This window comes from Silurus aristotelis, assembly GCF_946808225.1.
Source record: "Silurus aristotelis genome assembly, chromosome: 11".
Lineage (NCBI taxonomy): Eukaryota > Metazoa > Chordata > Actinopteri > Siluriformes > Siluridae > Silurus > Silurus aristotelis.
In genome coordinates this window covers 23599169-23625679 of record NC_139584.1, presented here as the reverse complement: position 1 = coordinate 23625679, position 26511 = coordinate 23599169, and the positions used below count along the sequence as shown (strand labels likewise).

The following is a 26511-nucleotide window of genomic DNA, read 5'->3' as shown; positions in this document are numbered from 1 at the left end:
AATTTATGTTGAACTAACATTTCCTTTTAGATTTAGAAAACTAAAGGGCATTTCACAGGAACAAATATATTTAACCAATAGATTTATTTGACAGTACTGTGAAATAAACAAAAAATAATTTTCATAATATTGCATAAAGTATGTGCTGCAAAAAACAATAGATGTGGACATGGTTACTCTTGAATAACTTTCTATTAACATACACATAGGACTCTTAATGTACTAAATCTCTGTGCGGAACTGTAAAGTTGTGTTCTTCATTTTCTGCTTGTAGTGTTCATCAAACTGCTCATTTTGGGCCACAGTGAAATGAGTCTTCCAGTCACCAACTTTACCTGAAGAATCAAGTATAGAGGGAAAAAGTAAAAAACAATAAATTGGATAAAATCAATATAGACAAAAAAAAAAAAAGAACTAAAAATAGTATAGAATAAATAATATAAAATAAAGGATATTTTATAATTAATGTGAATTTGTTTTTTACAAATAGTTTGAAAATAAAGATTAGATAAGTATTCAGATCTTCAGTTTAGTGCATCATTTTTGCTTTGATTATATTAAGAGAAACATTTTGGGCTGAACTTTAAGTTGTCTGGCTAAAATAACCATACAGTGAAGCACGGTGGTGGCAGGATCGTGATATGGGGAGCAAAGCTCAAAGCAAAGCTCACAAATACTTACCTAAGAAGATTTAATAGTAAGGGGATAACGGTGCTTTTTTCTTGTAACCTGTACATTAGAGAACAATGACATTCTTTCTTCACATATCCCAGCTATGGTAGGAATCTAGGGTCAGAACACAGGGCTAGTCATTATACAGCTCTCCTAAAGCACAGAGGGAGTGTAGACCCAAGAGTGTCAGCTAGAACCCCTGACATCTTCCAAGCAGTAACCCAGAGCCTTAATCACTGAGCTACAACTTGCTGTATTTGCTACCAGTTTTGTTGCTACCAAGAACTGAATTGAGTCTGAATACTTATCATATTGTTTAGAAAATTAAAATTTGCAACCAATATTTGCTGTCAGTAAGAGTGATTGTATGTTTTAGAGTAAATCTATAATACGATTTTTAGCCAAGCACAAGAGCAAAAACTACTTTATTTTATTTAAGTCTATGCCAGTTATTACTTGGCATTAATATGGACAGAGTTTGTACTAAGATCAGTGTTATATTAACCTTTGCGCATAAATGGTGAGATCTTAAAATCCATGACTGGGACCGTAGAGTAGTTGGTCATTTTGTTTCCCTTCATGACATCGAAGTGAGTCGATTTAGTTATCTTCTCCCTCTCTTCTATTGGTGTAGATAAACCAAGAAAGGAGCACAAGCGCTCCACCTCAAGCCCTGTATCCTGAGGAAGGAAGGAAGGAAGGAAAGAAAGAAAGAAAGAAAGAAAGAAAGAAAGAAAGAAAGAAAGAAAGAAAGAAAGAAAGAAAGAAAGAAAGAAAGAAAGAAAGAAAGAAAGAAAGAAAGAAGCAGTCAGACAGACGATTGGGGGGAAAGGCTAAGATGTTTTTTTGTTGTCATGTTGAATAAAGAATTAGAAGGTATGGAGGAGGAAGCATGATCTCCAACTGAATACAGACACAGAGTTTTAGTGGAAACGTTTATTAGTTTTAATACTATGAATCCTTCAACTATCAATCCTTTATACTATAAATACAGTTTACTTAATGACTATGGTAGCATTTTTCTTTTCCTTTTTATATGATATTATAACCAAGCAAGTATACTTGCTACTTTCCTTACCTCCACCATATCCTCAAAGAACATGTAGTGAAGATTGGAGTATGTCTGCTTCTTCTCCCAGTAGCCACACACATGATCATACCAAGGTCCAAACACCTCTAAATGGTCAAATGGGAGATGATGTTTCATTTATGTATCTATGAAATATATTTTTAAATGAATAAAAAAAATGCACCCACTCTTTCCATCCATAAACATTTGAAGAAAGTTATTCCAGTCGACTGGTTCAGGCTGACCCATGTTCATGCGCTCAAAGTGGTAATACGACACAGCATTGTCTTTAGCATTGCGAGCTACATAAACAACCTGAAGGAAAACAGTAATAAAAAGAAAAATCATTAAAAAACTGTTAGAGAATTTACATGTTAAATGTCAGTAAAGGTTGACTGTATAAAATGGCTGTTCATCTTATAAACCTTAATTTACTTCTTCGGCTTAATTTACTCTTCAAAGGCCTTGTTTATGGAAGAAATCAACACTGGAAAGAAAGGATATATTTATTTAAATGTTTTTGCTTTCTGCCACCATTTTATTGGTTTATAAAGATTCTGACGGTTCCTTTGTGACTAACAGTTAAAAAAAAACACTTAAAGCAAATTAATCTTCAGTTTTGTAAGGTTTTTCTCTAGTATGTGGAACCACTGGTGTTTAATTATTCTGTAAATATGATATTGTGAATTGTCTTTTTAAATTTTTGTTTGGTTTATTTTTGTGATTGTTGGTCTGTTTATTTAACTCACTGTATTGTGTGTGTCTTTAAACATTTTTTTTTTATATGTTTTACTATTATATTTAATGTCAATTGATTATATTTATTTATAATTTCATGCATAAATATACAGATCAATAAAAAATAAAAAGAATCATCTAATGCTTGCTTGCATGGCATGGGATTACTGTTCAACCTGTGTTTGTGGTAAGATGGAAAAAAAAATGTAACTACTAGATCAAGCCTTATCTCTTCTTCAATTAGTCTTAGCGCTGGCTTGTTGCCTTTAGTATTGTCATCTTATAAACTTATTATCTTGGCCTGATCTCTCTGTAGATATCCTCAGATCACTCCTACTGCTACTGTTTCTTAAATATGTGTATTACTTGGAAAATCTTGGAACGTTAAGCAGGCATTTTCAGTCATTGTGTTTGATTGTCTGGTGAATCTAAACAAAGATTTGGTTAAACATTAAAGGATTTAAACATGGCATAAACTGTACCTTGCAGTTTTGTTCCCAGAAGGACTTGGGCACCAACTGAACAGGTAGATGAGTTTTAATGAGTCTTGGTTTAGTTGGTAATTTTTCTGCCAGAGCAACCCCTGTGTGGAAGTATCATTGCTGCTTATGATTGTTTAAACAAGTACTCCATATTATATATAATACACTGTATGTGTTTGTTATTAATGTGCATATCAACCTGATGGTATTCCAGGGAAGTGCGACTCAATGAAAGGCACTCTCATGTAGATGGGCACTGAGGTCTGACGCTCAGGTGCTGTGTTGCCAAAATAGAGAAGGTCCAAGATATATGATGCCCAGGTAGTCCCTGTAGGGAAAGAAAAAGATGTATAAGAGACAAAGGGTCATAGTGGCATAGTAAAAATTATTTTTTTTTAAAGCATGATTTCCACTTATTAATTTGACCATGTTCTCTGTGTGTCTGATTAAATTCAAATTATCTAAGATAACAATAAATAAAAATGTGAATTTTAATGCTTCTTTTGATTGATCTAAACCCAGATATATTTTTAATCATCTGCCCAAAAGAAGTTGCTGAGACACATTTGAGCAAAGTGTCTCTGCAGAGACTTGGCTTGACTAGCTAGCAGTCCACAAGAATATGAGCATGATGGTGTTAATGGCATGTGGATTTTGAACTTTGGAGCCTGTTCAGTTTCAACAGAGTGTACAGATGAGTATTTGTGAGAACTTGGTCTTTACTGACAGAGTAAAACACCGCTGCAAGTTGCACTGTAATCTTGATTATAAATATTGCAATGAAAGTCACGGTGGACTTGTACTGTTTGAGAGTCTCTACCTTATCAAAATGGCATTGATAGACTTTAGGTAGCATTGTTTATGTCAACTGGTTAATGTTAAATTATTTGATTAGGCATAAGTAAATCTTTTTTGGATAATTCCAAGCAAAGCACTGTTTTTGGGAAAAGAAATACCTAAATCTTCAATATTTAGGGTTATGTTGGTTGTGTTGAATCTCCCACTTAAGCTCTCTTCTTCAACTATAATGGATAGTGGTGTGATTTGCATTGTAATGTATATGAACTGGATGGTGCTGTCAATCACTCTTAATGTTCAAAGATGGTGGATTTATTTTTATGCAAATTGCCCTTTTTTCTTGGCCCCAGGATAAATGGTGGAACATCTCCATATAACTACAGAACACAGCTAATAATTACAACAGTTAAACTTTTGCTAGGTGGTTGGAAATCTCAAATTAGGAGGAAGGCTTATAATTCCTGGATGGTCATGGCACAGGAAATTATTATATAATGGTCTGTGGCTGTAAACACAAGCCCAGTCAGCATTCTAAGACATGCAATTCCTCTCAGATTACCTGCTTTTGGGTAAGTAGCAATAAGGATGTCATCTGGTCTTGCCTGGAAATTCTGAACATTCTCCCAGTTGTCAGTGAAAAAATTAACCATAGAAATTCCTTCAAATTCAATCAATTCTGGCCGTTTGATTGAGTTGAGCTGCAATATTAAACACAGGTAATAATTCACACATTACTTCAGTTTATCAAAATTAACTCAACTCCCCCTCAAAGCAGTATCAACATGTTACTTAATTTAAAACATGTTAAACACAATGGATGTTAAAATGTGACAGGATGTAGAATTACCCAGATAAAAAGTACAAACTGCACAGTGTCATAAAAGCAAATACAAACTGCGCTGAAAAGAATGAACAGTTACTGAAGATAAATCTAAAAGTCAAAGTCAAAAAACAGGCAAGAGAGAATATTTATATTGGCAGGTACAGATCTAACAACAGCAGCAATTGTTTTTATGTGGTTATGAGAAGTATATTATACACTAATCACCGAAATCCAGTATAAAGTAGACTACTCAAATGTTTAGGAATATCAGAAAAATACAGTATATGCCAGTGACTCACAGAAGAAAAATCAATTCCCTCCATGATGAACCAAGTTGAAAAAAAAAAAACTTCTTCCTATTGCAGATTTACAGACCAGTTCTCCTCCTATATGTATCACAGCAGAGTGTTCACTCCTTTTTTTTACTTTCCCTTCCTCCTACGACTTTGGCTCCTCCTGACACAGTCAAGTTCCACATTCCATGAAGTTCCCACAAGCTGTCCAAATGACACCTTTTCAGACAACTTTCTAAACTCTGCATTCTGTAAGTTGAATGCAAATTCAGAGTGGCTTGCAGCTGAGGGTTAGTCCTTTGCTTACAACCTTTAGTTTATTAGTCCAAGGCTTTAAACTCGCAAAGGGGCACTAAATTACGAATGTCCAAAACTGATATGGCATCTTTTTAAACCACACAGATATACAGTAATCCCTGTTACTGGCTGGAACGTATAATATATATATAGAGTACAGTATACAGAATATCTGTATATTTTAAGACTTTATAAACCATCCTGACACTGTTTAAACCTTTCCTCTGCTTTTAAACACTTTCAATATTCTTTAACATACATCATTTTAACATAAACAAATATATATATGTGTACACACCAGTGGATATTTTTTTATATAAATTTTTTTTTTTAAGGCTGGACCATGCTTATTTTACCGCAAATTATAATTAAAATAACTCTTTACAATACTACCTATATACCGTACACATTTTTGGCTGGAAATATACAAAACCTTTATGCTTCTGTAAATGTTCATACTTCATTCTTTAGACATGTTTTTTGCAGCTGTGGCCATTACAGATGTACAGTGTGTAATAGGAGCTTCCACTGCGAATGTGAACTCTTTGAACTTGTCACATGACTTGTCCAAAGCAGCTTGTTTTAGTGTCCGCCCTTGTAGTTGTGGAATTCCTGGCATATTGTCTTTGTTTGTGTTTCCTGCTTTTTGTCACGTGAGCCAATTCATGCTGAGTTTTGTCACGAAACTGCACCGAAGCCACATTTCTTCAACCCCTCAATTCTATTCCTGTGCTGCAGAATATCCATTACAGCAGTTCAGATAGATTACAGCATACTGAGCTTTTTTTTTTGGAGAATGTTTTAAGAAGAGGAAACATTTTCATGGCACAATATATAGAGTATAGAGGTTGATTAGCTTGTGTTTGAAGGGAACTACACATAAAAGGAAAGGTGTTCATGTGAGCTGTGTGCGTGAGAGTGAATGGAGGTGGAGGTGCTGCAGGGGAATGTGCGTGACAATGCCTTGCCGATAAGAACAAATTCTTTCCTCTAGTCTCACGCAAGCAAAATGAATAAGCAAAATACGTTGAAGTAAATTATGTCGTAACAATGTTTATTTAACTAATGACCTCTCTCTCTCTCTCTCTCTCTCTCTCTCTAGCTTTCTCTTTCCTCTCTAAATATGCAAAGTGGTGACAAGTGCAGAGTGTAAAGAGTACCTGAAAATCATACTTGAGTAAAAGTATAGATACCTTATTGCAAAAGTTAACAGTCAAAGATTCAAATAGTTATTGATGAGTAAAAGTCTTAGACTGATTTGAACAGTACTGACTCATATTGAATGTTAGCTCAAGGATACACGCATCTTCAACACTAGGACACGTGCTATTACAAAAAAAGCCAAAAACAGTTGATTGGTGAGGTTTTATTTCCAAAAAATACAACTCAAATTGCCAGCTTGACACTGCCTTAACCAACATCAACAAAACGGCATTATTAACATGCTAAAATGAATCAAACGCCAAACAAATTTGTCAAAGGAAAAAAGACAAAATAGTAAAGCAATTATTTAAAAAGGTATAAAATTACAGTATTATGTAATGAAGTAGAAGAACCATTAGTATTTAATGGACAGATAAAATTTTAAAACATAAAACTGCTGTGCAAAATGTAATTGGTAATGGTAATTGTCAATTTAAGTATTGTCGAGTAAAAAATACATATATTGAATCATAAATGTAATTGAGCAGAGAGTAAACTATGCTTATATCTTTGATACTCAGTAAAACTAGAAACTAGCCAAAAAATGACTAAAAAGAACAGTAATGAAGTACATTTCCTCAAATACTTTACACTACTGGACAGCTGTGTATATTAAAAGGTTAATACTCTTTTGCATATGACTTTTTTAAAGTCTATCCATTAAGTAGATACATGCATTGTTTAAGCTTCTTGCTTGTTCCTTATTTAGTAAGTCAATTGCAAAATGTGAGTAAAATTTAATTACAAGTTAATTAAAAAAAGTTTAATTAGTTGAACTAGTTTAAAATTGTTTTGAAGGATCACCACTGCAACTGATTCCCGAATGGCATCCATCTTGGAATCTGACATGAGCTTGCAAGTAAAAGTCGACTAGCCAGCACCCAAAACTAACCATTTCAGAATCACCTGATTTACATTACTTTCCGTTTTACATTTTGGTGTGTGCAGACAGCACACCTCTAAACCATTTTCACGTCACACCAATACTTTCACAAACTCTGGAATTGAAGCTCTAAAAGGGTGTTTCTAAGGAAAAAACTTTTAAACTTCTGACGTCATTCTTTAGATTAAGTTGCTGCACTACAAGCACATGCAGAGTGTCACTGTTGTAGCTTGTTACAGATTAAAGCATTTGAGAGTGTTGCAACAGATCCCATGCTACAACAGTTTCCATCTCTCCCCTATAGATCACAACCTAAAGTTTAAATATTTAATGCATAAGCAAAGTGGACAGCCACAGCAAGAGCCTTTCTAATTAAAAGAATGATAAGTGGCATTAAGAGCAGTGAAATATGCATTATATATTATATAATATATATCTATACATTCATTGTTTGGTTTATAAATAACTAGATTTCAAAAAATATATTTTATACCATCTCCAATCTAGCAATCAAGTCCTACAATCCTTCTTGCCATCTTTTTTAGTTTAAATACTGGATAATATTATTATATAGTTATCCTATGCTAATTTACTTACCTAATAGTTTCAATCACTGTTTTGGTGATGCAGGAGTATTTGTAATGCCATTTTCCCCTCTGACTTTTACCCAAACTAAAAGAGAGAGAATCAAGTCAAGTCAAGTCAAGTCAAGTTTATTTGTATAGCGCTTTTCACAACAGACATTGTCTCAAAGCAGCTTTACAGAAAACAACAGTGAAGGTGAATGGTGTGCGTTTGTCCCTGATGAGCAGCCGTGGTGACAGTGGCAAGGAAAAACTCCCTTAGATGATATGAGGAAGAAACCTTGAGAGGAACCAGACTCAAAGGGGAACCCATCCTCATATGGGTGACATCAATCAATCAATCAATCAAGAATCATGCAAGGAAATCTAGTCTGAAAATCACTCTGAACAATACTAACACATAACCAGTTTAAATGCTACCAAAAAGATCCAGAAACTAGTAGCACTTCATTGTAACTGCTGTTGTTCAGTCAGTTTGCCTACCAGCCACCAACAACAGATTTAATATCAGTCTACCAAATGATAGCTTTTCTTGCTCACAACATTGTTTTCAACTCAAAAGGAAGCCATCTCACAAACATCCCCTTAATCTTTGCTTTATTTTTTCTCCCTTCTGGTCACGTATTTACAGGAAATCCCTAAAAAGGAGACAAATCTTTATTTAGAGCATGAAGGTCTCATGAGAGCATATGCCTAAACCGTGCTTATGTTTACACCTATCCATGACTTTATCACCAAATGATCAGAGTCAGAGAGACATCTGGGCACCAGCAGCTGATCTAACAAAATGCTAAATAAAGTGTGTCACTGTAAGTGGATCTTAGGATCTCAAGCACAAATCCACATACAGAATGGATTAATCCAGATTAATGTAATGCATCTTATTTTTCCAATTATTTTCAAACATGGCACAATCAAGTAAGCAGTTTGGTTCCCACTTGAGTATGCTCAGGACATTCCACTTTTTCTCTAGTAAACAAAATGAAAATATACAGTGTATATATATATTTTTAATATTTACAGTTTCGAATTGTATACATTGCTGATATACGTATGTACATAACTGAACTGAGTTTTTGTTAGTGATCAGTTGTGAACTGTAATGAAGAAAATGTAATTCATATCTTATGATCATTTGAATTGATACCAATCAGTGTTCGACTAATTAATATAATTCTATTAATAGATTATTGTGCTAAGAGTCTTTTCACATAAACTGAGTTTATTAGGCAAGAATCTTGTGACAAAAATTTAAATAGGATATTATAGCCACAATGAAGTACTTTGGATACTTAAATCACCTTCTCCAGATCATCATCACTGCACCCCGCAACATCGTTTATCTGTAATAAATGAACATTCGGTGCAACCCAGATGAGGATGGGTTCCCTCTTGAGTCTGGTTCCTCTCAAGGTTTCTTCCTTATGCCATCTCGGGGAGTTTTTCCTTGCACATTCATGGACAAACATACACTTATAAAGAACATGTTAATTTTTATCACCACATTATCTGTGTAAAGCTGCTTTGAGGCAATGTTCATTGTTAAAAGTGCTATACAAATACAAATGAATTTAACTGAATTTAAATTGAATTTAAATACATTTGAAGGCAAATACTTTTTTACTACTAATCCTTTTTTTTCCTCAAGTAAAAGTTTAAAGGAAGTATTAATTTACCAACTGTATTTCTACATCAAACACATTATTGATGCTAGAATTCCTTTTACATGCAGAGCATATGTAGACAAAACAATCGTGACTAAACTGCCACAGTGAAGTGATTCTTCCAGTGTCAGAATTTGCTGCTCTGAATTTCCTTTTATAGGGAAAATAAATATGGAGGCTGGGAGTTATGTTTCATGTTTGAACTCATTGCCACAACCCTTCCTCTGATTCTCTGGCCATTTAAACCACCCATCTTGCTCTCAGTAGGAATGCAGGGAGAGTGTATGCCTCCCTACCCTATTGATAAGTACTACTGAAACCAGATCACTTTATAGCACTTTATTATAAAATTCACTCCTCTTCGTTTTACTTCTTCCATTTCTCTATTCAGGTAAATCTTTAAAATAAATGCTACAAAAAGACTTGTCAGTTAAAAATTGTTTTTAATTCAGTCTACATTAATGGACTGAAGTGTTTTTTTTTATCTCAGTTGTTTGTTACGTCTCTGAATCTACCTTTTTTTTCTTTTATATCAGACACTATTTCTCTATCGTTTCTGTTTGTTTAGTGTGTCAGTAACCTTCTTTTCATTGGCTGCAAACTCCTTGCAGTCATCATGTATTCAGACTTCTTTTATGCAACTGAACTGGTGTATGATGTGCATGATGTGTGCACATGTCCAACACCTCTGACACAGCACAAAATATAGAATAATGGTCTCTTTTGACTCAATCATTATCTTTTTATTTTTAACAAAAAATGTGTATTTATTATGCCTGTCAAAATTAACGCATTAATAGAGCATTGGTGCAAATTAATTTTAACGGCCCTAGTTTTATTAACGTGCGATTAATTGCACATTTCTGTTTGACCATTTTTATTCAAAATATTCATTTTATATTATTTTTTATAAAAAATATAAATCAATAACTATCCAAAAAAAGACTAAACATTTGTATTACTTATGTGCCAATTCTCAAATCAAGCACCAAAATCTGCCATGATGCACACATCCGGCAATTAAAAGTGTCCGTGTGGAAACATAGCAAAAGTTCTGTTTGGTGTCTTGATGATTTACATAATGTAAAAATTACTTTAAAACATTTACAAGAGTATTTTTACAAGCTGCCCCGTCATCTGAAAATGTAAAAAGGCTTGTCTGTTTTGAGCAACTGGTTCAGTGCAAAGAAAGAGAAGTAATGGGAACCTTTTTTATGTTCTTTTGCCAATGTGTTTAATGGACATGAACAAGTTCTTTGAAAAACATGTATACTATTTTTAAAATATGTCTGTTTTCTTTATGCTCTATTTTGAGTAAGGTTTCAGTAGCAATAAACATACATTTGCATAAAGCATCCTTATTTAATTGTGTAATGCAAACATGTTTGTGTTCCATAGTAAAATTAATGCTTTAATCAAAGTTATTATTCATTTGCAGTAATACTAAATGTAAGCAACCCAATACTAATGATTAGCAACCCAAGGATCAAACAATTAACAGAGAAGAGTGGAACTAGGGTGTATAAGTACAAAGTCCAGAAAAGGGTGTTGTCACGTTAAAGGTAAAAGAGAAAAATGAACAAAACGCAAGGACAAGAACATCGTTCAAACCAAAACCCAAGACAGGTCTACACCAAGACAAGTTGGACAACTTGGACTAGATAAGAGCCAAAGAATTACTTAAACTTGATCAACTTTGGAGACAGTAACTGGTATTAAATGAATCAAATAAAGGTGAAAATACTGATGGATAGAGCTGATAGGAAAGAATAACAGAAGCTGGAACTGACAGGATCAAGAGAGCAAGTTGGAGATAGATGAGAAGACACTTTGATTCATTTTAATCGTGCTTGCGCATGGCAAGTAATTTCATCCATTCACAATGAACTGAGTAACTCAGTAGCTCTTGTCATAGCAAAACTCCTTCTAATCCACCTGTCTCTTTATGTAATCCCAGACAGATTGATGATGTTAAAGCACTATGGGGGACAAAACGATTACTTTCAAGACTCCTTGTTCTTCTCTGTGTCGTAGAAGGTTCTTAATGACATAGATTATTATGTTGTAAAAAAGAATAGCAGGGATGAGGTTGTGGGTGTCAGTGGTAGACAGTAAGAAAGTAAATGTAATTCATTACTGTACTTAAATTGCTTTTTCGTGTATCTGTAATTTACTGAAGTGTTTCTATTTGGGGAAACTTCACTACAAGTCAAAGTCAAATATGGCTACATTTTGCAAAATCAAGCGTTCCTTTTTATTTATGAGTGGGTAAAAACTTAAGGGAGCACATTTACTTTTAATAGAGTAATATTTTACCTACTGTATCTCTACAAGGTACTTCATCCAGACTATCAGTGCAAATAATAAAACAAGAGTGTGCAAATATAAAGGTTCATTGTGCAGAGAAATGAGGAAGAAATGTCCAGTGATTATCAGGCATACAGGTATTAATTATTGTACAATTAGGCAAGGTAGAAAATGCAAATATAATGGTAGTGCAAATGATTATTATTTGTACAACATAGTACAACATACCACCCTCTGCATGCTGAGTGACGTTACCGCGTGTAAGTCCGGACGCTCTGTCCTCCCTCTGTAGGTGCCCTAGATAAGGATACAAGAGTCATTTTGGATTGAGCCGGAAAACAAGCGGTTTACGCGACGGAAGTACAAAAAAACTACAACAAAGATGGCGGCGCCCGTGCAAGAAGTGGTGGCCAACACACACGTGGAGAAAAAGAAAAAGGTGACTGAGTTCTAATTTATATATAAAGGAAAGATTGTGATTGTTACTTAGAGAGAGGAAGTAGCTGCTCACCGACTGGAGAAGATGATTGGTTGAAAACCGAGTAAAACAAATATGTAATAAAGATCACTCCAGGCTTAACACCGGCTAACTGCTAAGCTGCATATAAAAAGAATATATCTCTGAGTGGTCAGTCGCTGTATGTATGTATGTATGTATGTATGTATGTATGTATGTATGTATGTATGTATGTGTGTGTGTGTGTGTGTGTGTGTGTGTGTGTGTGTGTGTGTGTGTGTGTGTGTGTGTGTGTGTATGTATATTTGTGTATATATGTGTGTGTGTGTGTGTCTGTGTGTGTCCCTGTAAAATCATACACGTGTGTGTGTGTGTGTGTGTGTGTGTGTGTGTGTGTATATATGTATATATATATATATATATATATATATATATATATATATATATATATATATGCATGCACACACACATATGTGCAACTGTAAAATCATTCATGGTAAAGCCAGTAGGATATCTGTTGTAATTTCGCGATGGCTTTCTCACATCAGTATTTGTTTCCCTCAGCCCCCAAAACGTTACTGGGAAGAAACGAAAAATGAAGAGGACACGAAAACTGATAAAGAGAAAAGCACTGAAGGCGAATCACCGAAAGAAATGGCAGACAAAAAGCAGCATGAGGGACTGAAGAGGAACAGAAGACCTAACAGAAAGTTCATATCAGGGGTGTGTATTTTAAATACTTTCTGATTTCTGGATGGTGGCCTCCTCTAAATCCATGTAAAAAGTCTGTAAAAAAGTGTAATATTTCATATACATTTTAATAGAAATTTACATATTCTTTTATATATGGTGGTAAGTAATTAATTGTAATGAGAAAATAATTTGGCCTTTTATACGTAAAGAATGTGTCTTCAGTTTAAACAATATCAGGGGATTGGAACAGTACTCTATAATATAATGCTTTTGAACAGCCAATCAGAAGAAAGTGTGTATCAAGTATAATATTGGATTTGGTTGGAAAGGTTTTTTTACTGCATTTACATTTTATCCTGGTGAACATTGAAACATTAATTTGTCCAATCATATTATTCACTGTACATATGCTACATATGTATCTGCACTATTGCTATTGTACTTCCGGTAGATGCCAAACTGCATTTTGTTGCTGTGTACCTGTACAATGCATCTATCTATCTAATGAATATGATACTAGATAGTGAATGCTGGGTTGTCCATATTGTAAAAATGTTATTATTACTACAATACTGAATCACATGTCTATAAATCACTGTTAGAATTACCAGGTGTAATGGGCAAGTAATCACTTTGTGCAACCAGTGAATATTGGGGCACAACTGTGAATTCTCTGATTGAACATTCACAGTCATTTTGTAAATCTGCAGGGTTGTGTTATAAAATGTTCACCCACAAGCAGCTTGTATTAGTACCTTTTTTATGCTAGAAACAATGAAATTTCAGTTTTGATATTTTTTGATATTTTTGGAAGTTTTGATATTTTGTTTAAATTAGATAATTTGTAAATAGTGTACTACACAAGGCCCGGAAAGCCATATCACTGACTTGCCATTTCCTCAGAAAAAAGACCCTTTCCCTGGTGAGACCCCAATCCCAGAAGTGCAGCTGAAGAAATTCCAGAGAGGCAAAAAAATTCAAAAGGTAAGATTCATTGGTCCTGTAGCAATATATTTAGATTCTTCTTGTTCTTTCGGCTGTTCCCATTTGGGGTCGCCACTCCTCCACCCTGCCTGCACTCTTTTCTTCACTTCTCTAACACACTCTACATTACTTTGCACAGTTGAACCCAGGTTCCTAAACTGATCCACCTTCTCCACCTCTCCTACTGTCTTTCATTCCCCTTCTCTTCAGTGCATACCTCCACCTCTCCAGGCTCTTCTTACCCTGCTCACTACTCTCACCACAAATCACAATATCATCTGCAAACATCATAGTCCATGGAGACTGTCCATCACCACTGCAAACAGGAAAGGGCTCAGGGTCGATCCTTGATGCAGTTCAGCCTCCACCTTGAACCAGTCTGTTAATACTTCTCTGACACACCTGACATCCTCAGACAGTACCACAACTCCTCTCTCTGCACCCTGTCGTTCGCTTTCTCTAAATCCACAAACACACAATGCAACTCCTTCTGACCTTCTCTACACTTCTCCATCAATATTCTCAACGCAAATATTGCATCTGTGGTGATCCTCCTCGGCATGAAACCATACTGGTACATACATGGTCACCTCTTCTCTCAGCCTGGCTTCCACTACTCTTTTCCATAACCTCATGGTGTGACTGATCAACTCTATTCCCCTGTAGTTACTGCAGGTCTGCACATCTCCCTTATTACTAAAAACCGGTACCAGAACACTCTGTCTCGATTCCTTAGGCATCCTCTCACCTTCCAGAATCTTATTAAACAATCTGGTCAAAAACTTCAATGCCATTATTCTTAAACATTTATTCTCTATGCATATATTTCCCATATAAGAACAGTATCTCGTGTTTGCTGACATGTCCCCGTTTTCTCATTAGTTGAAAAATGTCAAAAAGAGGGCCAAAGAGTTCATCGAAAAGTCTGAGATGGCTTCTAATCTGGCACAGAAACAGGCTGCACGATACGATCTCATGCTTCCAGAGGATGCTGGGTAATTGTGTTCGATTCTGAACATTGCATATTTCAGTTGTTTTGACAATGTAGATTGTTTTGTTTATGTAGGCACCCACTAAGACACATACCCACTTAATGTGCCTTTAGGTTCCTGGAGGGAGACGAGGGTGAGGACACATGCACTGTATTACAGGAGGACATTGCAGAGGCTGTTGATATTACATCTGGGGCAAAGGTGACACTTTAAAATATATTTATTTAAGCAGAAATTACTGTAAAAAGTGTTTGGAAGAACAGTAATGTTTCGTAAATGTCCAGTATAGATTATGTAGCACAGTGTGGAATGTCCAGGCTTTTTGCTTCTTTTTTTTTTGGTGCTTATCTCTCTCTATCTAATTTATTTTGGTCTCTTTCTCTGCAGTACTTTAACCTTCATCTAAACCAGTTTGGACCATACAGACTAGACTACAGCAGAACTGGCCGGTCAGTGCCATAGCAATTTCAAAGCCTTTCCGATGCCGATATTTTAAATGTAAAAATGTCTCACTGAGTGGAAACTTCTGCTTTCAGGCATCTCTTACTAGGTGGAAGGAGAGGTCATGTGAGTTGCATAGAATGGCAGACCAAAAAACTTATGTGCGAGATGAACGTCATGGAGACGGTTCAAGATATCAAGTGAGTATCCATCCATTATTCAAGCACTTAACAATATTTATTGAAATCTTCTTTCTTTTGATATTTTATTTACATTATCATAATGAGCTGTATATTAATTTATTGGGGGAAAACTGGTTTTTCTATGTGAAATTAGACATTGAACACCCCCTATAACCAAAATGGCATGATCCTTGTTTCATAGCACCTCTGCGAAGATTTGACTTTCACTATTTGTGGTCACCCCTACATTTTTATACATGACTGGACTCAAAAAATGTTTTAATAGCAGCAGTTGCTTTAAATAAATGATGCCACAATCACTACTAAAGTCTAAATGCAGAACCCTCTCTGGGATTGTTTGGAAGAGAGAGATGTTGTTACAGATTTTTTTTTCCACACTGAATTCCCTCTGAACCATAGGTAGTTTTTTTTTTCCCCCAAAAAAGTGTGTGCATTAAAGAGGTAATTTTATTAAAGCATGCTGAACCCAGTGTATTATTAAGCACCCAGCTCTTGAAGCTTGATTTTACACATAAATGAGTAAAATACTATTATATGGATATACACAATATACTTGTATCTATATTTTTATAATTTTAGTATGTTATCTGTTTATTCTGAATGAACAAATTCAAATTCAAAATTCAAATGTTACATTCATACAGAGTATGACAGTCAAATGCTTTTTACGACTGTCCAACTTGTAAACATGAAATACAATATAAGATAAAAAAAAAAACCAATACAAATTTATAATAGTTACAATTTACTACAGTTTATATATAGTTACATTCCTGACAGTAATGATATTTAAATGTACAATTATACACCCTGAAAGCGCTTTAAAAAAAATACAATCAATCTGCTTGTGCCATGTAATTTTGCTGTCCTAATTTCTTCTTTCGCTGCTTTCCACTAGGTGGCTCCACACCGAGGCCATGTTCGCTGTGGCTCAGAAGAAGTGGCTCTACATCTATGACTCCAATGGCATAGAACTGCATTGCATCAAAAAATTCAACGACGTCCTCCGCATGCAGTTCCTCCCTTACCACTTCCTGCTCGCCACAGCGGTGCGTCAGTGCAAGAGGCCCTGTTTCCATTCCCAAATTTGACCTCTAGAGTAAAGTTTGATACGATGTGGTAGTGTCTGTGTGTGTTCTTATGTGTGTCCGACTTTCACAGAGTGCCACAGGTTTCCTGCAGTACCTGGATGTGTCGGTGGGAAAGGAGGTGGCAGCGATCTGCACAAAGTTAGGCAGGCTCGACGTGATGGCACAAAATCCCCACAATGCCGTCATCCACCTGGGTCACTCGAATGGCACGGTCAGCTTGTGGTCTCCCAATCAGAGAGAGCCATTAGTTAAAATGCTTTGCCACCGGGGTGCAGTCCGTTCGCTCACTGTGGACAAAACTGGCACGTACGTATTTTTTATGTGCCGCCAATGCTGTGAATACACAGTCTTTCATAGTTGGCTTACAGTATATTCAGAAAATTTGTTTTACATTATGGAAAATACTATTTTTCCCAGAAATTTGCAATGTTAAGGAATTTTATTACATCTGAACTGTACTTATGTAAAAGTCCTGTGTGTGTGTGAGACAGATACATGGTGACGTCAGGTCTGGACAGGAGGCTGACGGTGCATGACATTCGAGCATTTAAGCCACTAAACAAGTACTTCTTGCCTGCTGGAGCCTCCTGCCTCTCCCTCAGTCAGAGAGGACTGCTCAGTGCTGCTACAGGAGATGTAGTACAGGTACACACACACACGCACGCACACTGCTCAGTGCCGCTACAGGAGATGTAGTACAGGTATACACACACACACACACACACACACACACACACACACACTGCTCAGTGCCGCTACAGGAGATGTAGTACAGGTAAAAACGCACACGCCTTTCTGACAGATTTCTGGAGTTTGGTTTTTTTTTTTTGCTTATGCTGTGAGTTAAATCAGTTGCATGCAATATTATTTTATTATAATTAAATAATGTCACTATAATATTGTTGAAGTTTTGAATAATAATAGAAATGTCACTTAAATATGCTTTAAGCATATGAGCGGGATTAGTCTAAGCCACTGAAATTATTACTTTTTATGCCGGGAAAAACTTAAACTTTTTAAGTTGTCAGTATTTCGCATGATAGCAGGACAACGTATAAGAGCTGAAAATAACGTGTATGTGCACTTTGATTTTCAGGTGTACAAAGATGTGTGGGGAGGTGGGAAGATATCCAAGCCCTACATGGCACATCGCGTAAGAGGTTCAGTATGGGGCCTTGGCTTTTGCCCCTTCGAGGACATACTCGGTATTGGACATGGAGAAGGGTTCACTAGTATGATTGTGCCAGGTCAGTACAGCAGGCAATGTCGGTCCATTCATGTTTATGACTGTCTAAACAACATTTAAGCAGAAACACAGGGATGTTCTTTATGTGAAGATATAAGCTTTAATTTATTGCATATTTATTGGTCATTCATATACAGTATAGTAAAGTCAATACATAATGTGTAGATACACATTCATTCATTCATGTAATTTAGTCGACTAATTTTAGAATCTGTTTTTTTGGATTTGCACAATGTTAGAATCTTGCATTCAATTGCCTGGAACATTGACACACAATGCCAGCCTGGTTCCTGAAGCTTTAATAGCTTGTGGATAAGAAAAAAGTTTGCAATATAATGAAGAAATCATCATTGTTGTTTTTTTTTTTCTTCTATATAAATGTCGGTCTCTATTTTAACTACATTCATGAAATTGACTTTTGGTCCAGAGTCTGATCATAAAACAAAAGTAATATGGTGGCCTATTTAAAAAAATTTTTTGGCAGGTGCTGGTGAGCCGAACTTTGATGCTCTGGATGTGAACCCATACCGTAGCTTAAAGCAGAGGCAGGAATGGGAGGTCAAGGCTCTCCTGGAGAAAGTGCAGCCTGAGCTGATTGGTCTGGACCCAGGGCTGTTGAGTAAAGTGGACAAGGTGTCATTTGAGCAAAAACATAAAGAGAGAGTGGCGGCATTGGTAAGTTCTATATGCATGTGTATATATACGTGCACACATTAAAAGAATTCATAGCACAGCTGTTCAGCAAGTGTCCATCCAATTCATCCTTCCTTCTAGCCACCGATATCATCCTAATTATCATTCCTTCCAGCCATCCATCTAACCATACACCCACCCTGTCCTCCCATCCATCCTTCCAGCCATTAATCCATCTGTCTATCCATTCCATATTCAAGTGTTCATTTTGAGAACAATCGATATACCACTTATAATTTCACAGCATTTTATGTTCATGAAGACAAATTATTAGAGTTAATACAATAGAATATTTCATACAGATCTGCTTATGTTGGCATGTGAATGGCACCATGCAGCATCTGATACATAGACAGATGCTTACTGTTTTTCTTGGTAATGCTCTGCTGGACCAGTATTACATTCATTGCATAAGCAGAAAAAGTGTGCGTGCGTGAGAGAGAGAGTGGGAGAGTGGGAGAGTGGGAGAGTGGGAGAGTGGGAGAGTGGGAGAGAGAGAGAGAGAGAGAGAGAGAGAGAGAGTGGGAGAGAAGCCTCACACTGAGCTTGCACCTGCTCTGTTGCCTGATTGTCTTCAACAAGCTTTGCCTCAGCCAGAGAATCTGCATTGTGAAAAGGTTTTTTTGTATGCATTTTTTCAGGGTTATGATCCACTCGCAAATGAAAAGTTTAAGCCAAGATACAAAAAAAGAGGTAAAAGTGCATCTGGAGCTGTGGAGAAGAGGAAGAAGAAAGTGGCCCACGAGGATCAAAGGGTATTTAATTACACACAAACACAGCCTTTTCATTTTTCTTGAGGTTTTTATTTTAAGCACATCATTTTGCACAACCCCCTTTTCTCACCTGTAACACGATGTCTTTCTGAAGGACGTGATTCGGAAAACAGTGGCGGAGAAACTGCAGAGAGAAAAGGAGAGGAAGGAAAGTGCCAAGCAGCAGAGTACGCAGTGGAAGAAGACCGCACTGGACCGATTCAAGAAGTAGAAAGGAGCTTTGTGACGACGACTTTACAGAACTAACAGACTTATTCAGAACACTGAAAACTGGACTAGTTTTCAGTCTTTTTTTGTGTGAGATTTTCTTGTAATGAGAAGTCATTTTTGCACAAAATATCTCCTGTACTAAGTATTTTTCAATTAAACTAATATGCTGTAATATAACTGTCTTTTTTTTTTTTTAATAAAATACATGTGGGTTGGTATTCAATTCATTCATCTTTAATAATCTCTTTTGAGTGGTCATTATAGGGCTTCATACACATGCTCACACAGATTAGCATTGCCAATTCCCCTACTTGTGTGTTTCTGTGGAGGGAAGAAGCTGTGGGAATACTATTATGACTCATGCACAGAAAGTCCACAAACTATTTCTAAACAGCAGCTACTATTTGTTTCCAATTATCATTATGCAATCTGGGGCATTGGCAGTTATGAATATGGTAGTTGGGGTTCTCGTAAAGCTACCATATATATGGACAAAGGATTGTAGAAAACTGACCATAAGATTCATATGTGCATTTGGAATATCTCCATCCACATTTAATCCCTATTTGCTGTTATAATAATGTCTACTCTTCTGAGACTTCTGAGATTTTGGAGTGTGCTTCTGGAGATTTGTGTTCATTTAGGTCAGGTACTAATGTAGGTGAGGTGAGGAGGCCTGGGGTGCAGTCAGCATTTACATTAATCACAAAGGTGTTCATTAGGGTTGAGGTCAGAGCTCTATAGAGGCCACTCTAGAGCTTTCCCTGCAACCAATGTAACTCATATCTTCATTGAGATTGCTTTGTGTGAAGAAAAGAGGCTGGAACAGGTTTGAGTCTCCTAATTCAAGTGAACGAATGATTTTCTGTGACCACATCCAGTCATCCTATACAATTGTGCGCCTTAAACTTTGTGGTAAAATAATGGAGAACCACCACATATGGCTGGAAAAGTATAAGTGTCCCAATATAAAAAATAATCAGAGCCATTGCACAGGTACTGCTCATAGCCAATTTTGGAATGTTTGGAAAATTAAAGAAACCACTAGTGTACTATCAGTCAGTTATTGAACCGTAAAAAATCAAGGAAAACAACAGCAGCTGATGACAAATTAAAAAAGAACAGTCAATGACATCAACTACATCCACCACAGCACAGAGGTAAAGTTACAAGACTTCATGCTAAAAAGTGATGGATAAAGAAAGGATCTCAGTCAAGCATGGTGGAGGTTGTGTTATAGCTTGGTCTTGCATAGCTGCTTATAGAATGCGCTGACTAATCTTTATTGATGTAACTCAAAACGTTTCTGCAGCAGAATGAATTCAGAATTTACAGAGAAATGCATTAAATATAATTATGAGGAACTACCTTCTGCAGCAAAACAATGACCCTCTTTCTATAATCGCACAGCTTCATCCACCACGCATCATCTTTGCATGTGATCTTTTTTACGTCTCATTGTCTGCATAATTTTTGCACACTGTATAATATTATATATACCATATCTTATTACCTCCTGCACCTTCTGTACATATGGACCCATCCCCTCATTTAACACATTGCTATTTATTGTAGATAGGTCACTTATGCACTAGATGCTAATTGCATTTCATTGGCTCTGTACATGTACATTTCCACAATGACAATATTGTAGATTCGAATCCGAATCTAATCTAATAACACACTTCCAGTACAACAATGGAAATCATCAAGGGGAAAATGTAGAAAGGTTTTAGACCGCCAGGTTAATCACCAGATCTTAACCAAATGTCCAATGCATTTTACATCTTGAAGAGGACACTGAAAGAAGAAGACCTGAATGGCACTTCAGTACAAGCCTGTGAAATCATCACGAAAGACAAAAAAGCAATAATCAGATGCAGATACTGCAACCGAGGAGTATGCAACCAAATAGTACGTGTAATTCATACATTGAGTGAAAAAATCAGTTCCAATACTTTTGCTCACTTAAAAATGAGGTAGTCTGCCACCAGAGGTAGCATGTTTTAGGATGTTGAACACATCTGGATTCAATTCAATAAAAAAATTAAAAAATAAATAAAAACCCATAATGGATAGACACGGGGTTTGAGATAAATATCAGGAAAATAAAGCTGCAAATGTAATCTATCATCTTATTCTTTTAATACTTTTGATTTTAAAAACTCCAATGTTCCCAGTGAACAAAACAAACTAAAGAGAAGCAAACAACATTGGCCTTACGTTCCAGTACTTCCAGGCAGGTTTATAGTTGTACCTATTTAACGTTTATTTAATGGCACCTAATCTTTCCCTTTACTGCAATGCTTTAATAAGATAAAAGACAAAAACGGATCTGTCACTCATTGAATTTGTCACATTTGCATTTCAAGGTCAAAGGAGTTGCGCAAGCACAAACTGTAGTCTAGTTTTATTTTGAAACCTGAAGTGTTACACTGAATAGAGCTGATAACACAAGTCACTGGAGGTCTTTAGATAAGGCAAAGCAAGCGGTACAAAACCAAGAGGACAATTGAACACACTACATGACGTCATTTGGCATACCATCAAGTTACAGCAGATATTTTGCACATCCAGTTTCTGATATTTCTGTTCATGAGCATAGCTAATGTGAAATTGTGAAAGCATGTTGGATTTGAAGTGTTCAGCTTAAACTTTAACTAAAAATTGGTCATTTATCACACATTTCTGGACACCATGCATCTGATCATCTTTTCTTTTGGATTCTGGTCACATGCATATGCTTTTTACTTACTAGTCTGACCCATGCAGGATGAAATTAATTTGTCTATGTTAGTGGCCCAGTTATGGATTCTACATATAAATAAAAAGTAAATATTTAATATTATGTCCGTTGTGATGTCCCCTGTGGATTCTGTTCCATTTAGTTTATGAAGAACCAGTGCTCCGAACACAAACAGTGACAGTCTCTGGAAGTAGAGTTTATAGTTAAACTATTTTGGCAACAAATAGAATTTAGCTTAGCAAGAATTTATAGTTGTTCCTTTATATGTGTTAAATTGAAAATAAATAAAAGAATGTTTTTTATTTAATAAATAACTAGGAATTCTATTAATGAAAAGTAGAATGAATAAATATTATGTTTCATTTCCTTTCTCATAGATTATTACCAACGTTATTGATTGATCTAAATGCAGGAGACATACTATGGATCTGAACTGCACACACAACTATCGAGGGAAAATTTAGAGTATCCTTTGAGCATGTTATTGAACAGTGGAAGAACCCAGAGGGAACCCACACAGACTTTGTGAGAACTCCACACAAACAGTAACCCAAGCTCAGGATCCACCCATGAGCACTGAGCAGTAGTGTGATGACTGAAATAAAGATCTTCTTCCCTTCATTATAAATATTGTATATTATAAATGTTGCCTAAATACATGATCTTTGGATAGTTTAACTGGAAGGTTTGAGGTATTTTAGATTTAGAATTGGCATATACCTCAATTGAATAATGTTAATTTTGGCCACTATCAGAATTTTCAACATTAACGTTTCTATTTGTTGTTTTAGGGAAGCAATCCCTTTCTACTTTCTCCCCACTTTATGAATTTGGATTGCTCTTCAAATATTCAGAACTTTGTAGTGAATTTATTTGTATAGCTTCTCTGTTTCATGTAAATTAGGTAGCTAATGTTTGCATTTTCTTGCCCTGCAAACAAATATATATGTGATTTATACTTACTATGCTTTAGATTTATTTCATATTACACAAAAACAGTACAAGTATAATGGTGGGCAAAACTACAACCAACTACCCTCTGCTATGCTTTATAGACTTGTCGAATAGTCACATTAAACTTTGTGTATCAGCCAATACAATGAGAAAAACATTTTTAAATACGCACTGCATTCATGTATATAAATAACGGCAATTTAACGATGTAAAAGTTCCACTTACAAATATTCACAATCTTTTCAAAATCATTCCAAGTTCTTTGTTCAATCTTTCAGTATGCGGTTGCATACTAAGGCCAGATATTCCTTTGGAAGACCAGGTTTGAGAGCAAAGTCATAAAAGTTCGATGCTCAAGTTTGTACAATGTCCAGTGCACTCTTGCAAACATGATCGTTTAAATAAAAATAATAAAAAAGTCCCAACATACACATATGTTACTGACGTTTTCTAAAAGTATAAATCTAGAACAGTTTAAAGACAGTGGTCATGCCCAGCAAGCTCACTTCAGGTGCGGATTTACTTTGCGTTGTTAAGCTTTGAATTCAGATTACGTCATAGTAACGAACAGAGTGTATGACGCTTATGGAGTGTTTTTGACGCACTAAACACTACCAAGTGCTGGCACAAAAAGCATAATAAATATCACAAACATTCAAGTATTTGACAACTGGCACACTATTGAGATACAGCCATAAAACAATTATACATGGTAGTTTGTTATGATTGTTCCATTGTAATGTTTACAAGGCTTTGCACACATTTCTCTAAGAAATACTGCAGAATCTTTTTTGGCTCTCTATGACTTTATCTTTATAATACAGGCCATAAAACGTGTCCTACAAGCGCTCTGAATTTACAAATCCCAAGTGAGGTCCGGACTTCCACCCAGGAGCAGGGAGCTTTGGAATGCATGTCTGCCCAGTAGTGAAGCATTTCCTCAGGTTTAGTATGATGGACAGACACCATGGCCTGGTAACAGCAGCGTGCGTACGGTACAGGTGGTCCTCCAGAAAAGAGCGGGCTGTGGGTGGGAGCGACGCCAGCGGTGTGGGCACACAAACCTACAAACACATCTTCAGGAGGCAGGGGCTTGGGCAACGGTGTTGCAGCAGCTGCCAGAGAGAGCTTAAGGACAGCAGGGCGGGAAAGTACGTACGCTGTTCCGCTGCAGTAATCAGGAAAGATGGCACCTGGGAAGGCATCTTCAGAAAAAAAGTGCTTGCTGGTTGGATTATGATCCGGTGCAACCCTCAAGTGAACCCGACCAAGGTAAATTTCTTCAAGCTCCTGCTCTGGTGCCCCCCAGTTCACGTTGATGTATTGGAGCAATGCACTAGGGTTGAACATCACATCATCGTCCACCTTGGCTAGAAAGCGAGCTTCAGGGCAAAAGCGCCGGGCCCAAGCTAACATAGACAAGGTCTTTAAGGTCAGATTAGCATAGGAGTCCAGAAAGCGACCCTGCACCAGATCTGCGTGTTCCCGTGCCTCATCGGTCAGCTGCTTGGTCAAAACAGGATCCGATACCTGCCCCACCATGAACAAAGTCATGACCCGATACCCTCGAACTTGCACTTCACCACCCCAGGTATCACGGATCGCTTGACGAGCTTTCTGGTTAGCAGGAGCCGAGGTCACCATTGTAATGAGGAAGGGCTTTGCGCGCTGGCAAACAAGCGGACTCGGCATGAGGAGGTATTCTTCTGGACGTGTAGGGGGCACGCTCTGTGGAAGAATTCCTCCTTGGGAACCCCCGACTCCGTTCATTTTCAGAGAAGTGACCCATAACTCAATGTAGTCAATGAAGAGAGCTGCAAAAAGGCAGGCAAAGACCAGAAAGCTGAGGAGTTGAGCCAGGCCGAAGTGTTTCACCAAACGGATTTTACAAACCCACAGGCCGCGGATCACCATTCCTGCAGTCGCGCGTTCAGCCACGAATCATCTGAAATGTTTCTCTTTTGATTTTCTCAGTACTCACTCGGGTTTCTAACGTTGGTCAGAAAGGTTCCTGGCGTCGAAGGTTACAAACAAAAATATTCTGAAAGCATTTGCACAGGCAAATTAGTGCAGCAGCGTATCTTCAACAACGAGAGCCTGCCTGGAAGAAACCAAACAATTTGGTGAACTAAAAACCAGATATACAAACATACATCTACAACATTGTTTCCTACAACCTGTTTCTATACACAATAGAGCTAACAAGGATCTGGACTCAAGGGTCTTCCAGACAAGTGCTGTTTCTTCATTCTGTTTTTACAATTTTAATGTCAAATTAACAATATAGACGTACAGAAATTACCTACACACTCAAGACTAATGAAGTCTCATTTGAAACGAAAGTAAACTAATAATAGTGAATACAGCAACGTGTGCTACAAACAACCGGAAATTCTGGCTAAATTAATGAGCTACTGCATTCTTACATTAACGATTTTTTTTTTTCGTTTAATTAGTTTAATTATTTTTTAATAAGTGTGCATTTTAGCTGTATTAGCTCAACCAGCACGCACCAAACACAACAAACACGCATTTGCGCATCTTTATATTTAATCTATCTCATCATTCAAGGTCGATTGCAAGCCAACAACAACAAATGCAAACATTTCTACGTTTTTATTTATTTTTTAGTAAGATCAGATTAAGGAGACACACCTTTTCTTTGTAATACATCCAACACACGCAACATCCGTCCCGTTATTTGGACTGAAACTTATCCTCTCGTCTCCAGCGTGCAGTTCCATAAAATCGCCTATAAAACAAAACCAGACTCACGATGTAGGGGAATCTCAGTGTCCAGGACTAAAGACTGATTGTCCATTTTAAATGCATCCTGATTTCTCGAAGACACGAGAAACGTATCGAACCCATCCAATAATAGCAAAAAGATGGTGTGCAACGGTTACAGAATTTTTTTGTGTTAAAACTGGGTGGCCAGCAAATTGTTTGTGTAGGTTTTTGCGCCATCTAGCTGTGAAGAGTTGAAGTGCTGCAAATAAAACACACGCCTTTTTATTGCGAGTTGTGACGTAGGAGTGCACTTTTATCATCAACATCTAAATTTGTGGACCAGTGTGCAATTATAAAGAAGAAATTTTTTTTTTTTTCCTTTCATGCGTATCCTGTGTGATTTTGTGTTCCAGACTCTAAAACCTCAACATTTATTAGGATGTTATCGATTCTGGGATCCAGAGGTCTAGGATATTTTACATACA

General features: G+C 36.5%; 3 protein-coding genes across 6 annotated transcripts; 1 reads left to right on the top strand and 2 right to left on the bottom strand.

Moving 5' to 3' along the window:
* Positions 1–65: 65 nt before the first annotated feature.
* LOC310733363 (cytosolic sulfotransferase 3-like) lies at positions 66–7948 on the bottom strand. 2 transcript variants are annotated; one of them, XM_083554590.1, is made up of 8 exons: positions 7856–7948; positions 4319–4457; positions 3161–3289; positions 2962–3062; positions 1930–2056; positions 1751–1848; positions 1178–1352; positions 66–335 (listed from the first exon to the last, which is right to left on the bottom strand). In XM_083554590.1, exons 2-8 carry the CDS (start codon positions 4407–4409, stop codon positions 223–225), a joined length of 834 nt encoding a protein of 277 aa, XP_083410716.1. In that variant the 5' UTR covers positions 4410–4457; positions 7856–7948; the 3' UTR covers positions 66–222. The 2 variants fall into 2 exon arrangements, with proteins under 2 accessions (XP_083410716.1, XP_083410715.1); XM_083554589.1 differs by lacking the exon at positions 7856–7948 and adding an exon at positions 4882–5033.
* A 4189-nt stretch (positions 7949–12137) lies between these two features.
* On the top strand, positions 12138–19819 carry wdr46 (WD repeat domain 46). 2 transcript variants are annotated; one of them, XR_014535699.1, is made up of 14 exons: positions 12138–12252; positions 12835–12993; positions 13867–13947; positions 14830–14942; positions 15053–15140; positions 15327–15388; positions 15476–15580; positions 16482–16632; positions 16745–16980; positions 17166–17319; positions 17771–17921; positions 18405–19058; positions 19118–19368; positions 19481–19819. XR_014535699.1 is itself a non-coding variant. In XM_083554505.1 (14 exons), the coding sequence occupies exons 1-14, from the start codon at positions 12196–12198 to the stop codon at positions 19595–19597; spliced, it is 1779 nt and encodes a 592-aa protein (XP_083410631.1). In that variant the 5' UTR covers positions 12138–12195; the 3' UTR covers positions 19598–19819. The 2 variants fall into 2 exon arrangements, 1 of the variants encoding a protein (XP_083410631.1); XM_083554505.1 differs by having other exon boundaries at positions 18405–18595; positions 19255–19368.
* A 3475-nt stretch (positions 19820–23294) lies between these two features.
* On the bottom strand, positions 23295–26264 carry b3galt4 (UDP-Gal:betaGlcNAc beta 1,3-galactosyltransferase, polypeptide 4). 2 transcript variants are annotated; one of them, XM_083554566.1, is made up of 2 exons: positions 25952–26264; positions 23295–25397 (listed from the first exon to the last, which is right to left on the bottom strand). In XM_083554566.1, exon 2 carries the CDS (start codon positions 25208–25210, stop codon positions 24110–24112), a length of 1101 nt encoding a protein of 366 aa, XP_083410692.1. In that variant the 5' UTR covers positions 25211–25397; positions 25952–26264; the 3' UTR covers positions 23295–24109. The 2 variants fall into 2 exon arrangements, with proteins under 2 accessions (XP_083410692.1, XP_083410693.1); XM_083554567.1 differs by having other exon boundaries at positions 26072–26264.
* Positions 26265–26511: the final 247 nt, after the last annotated feature.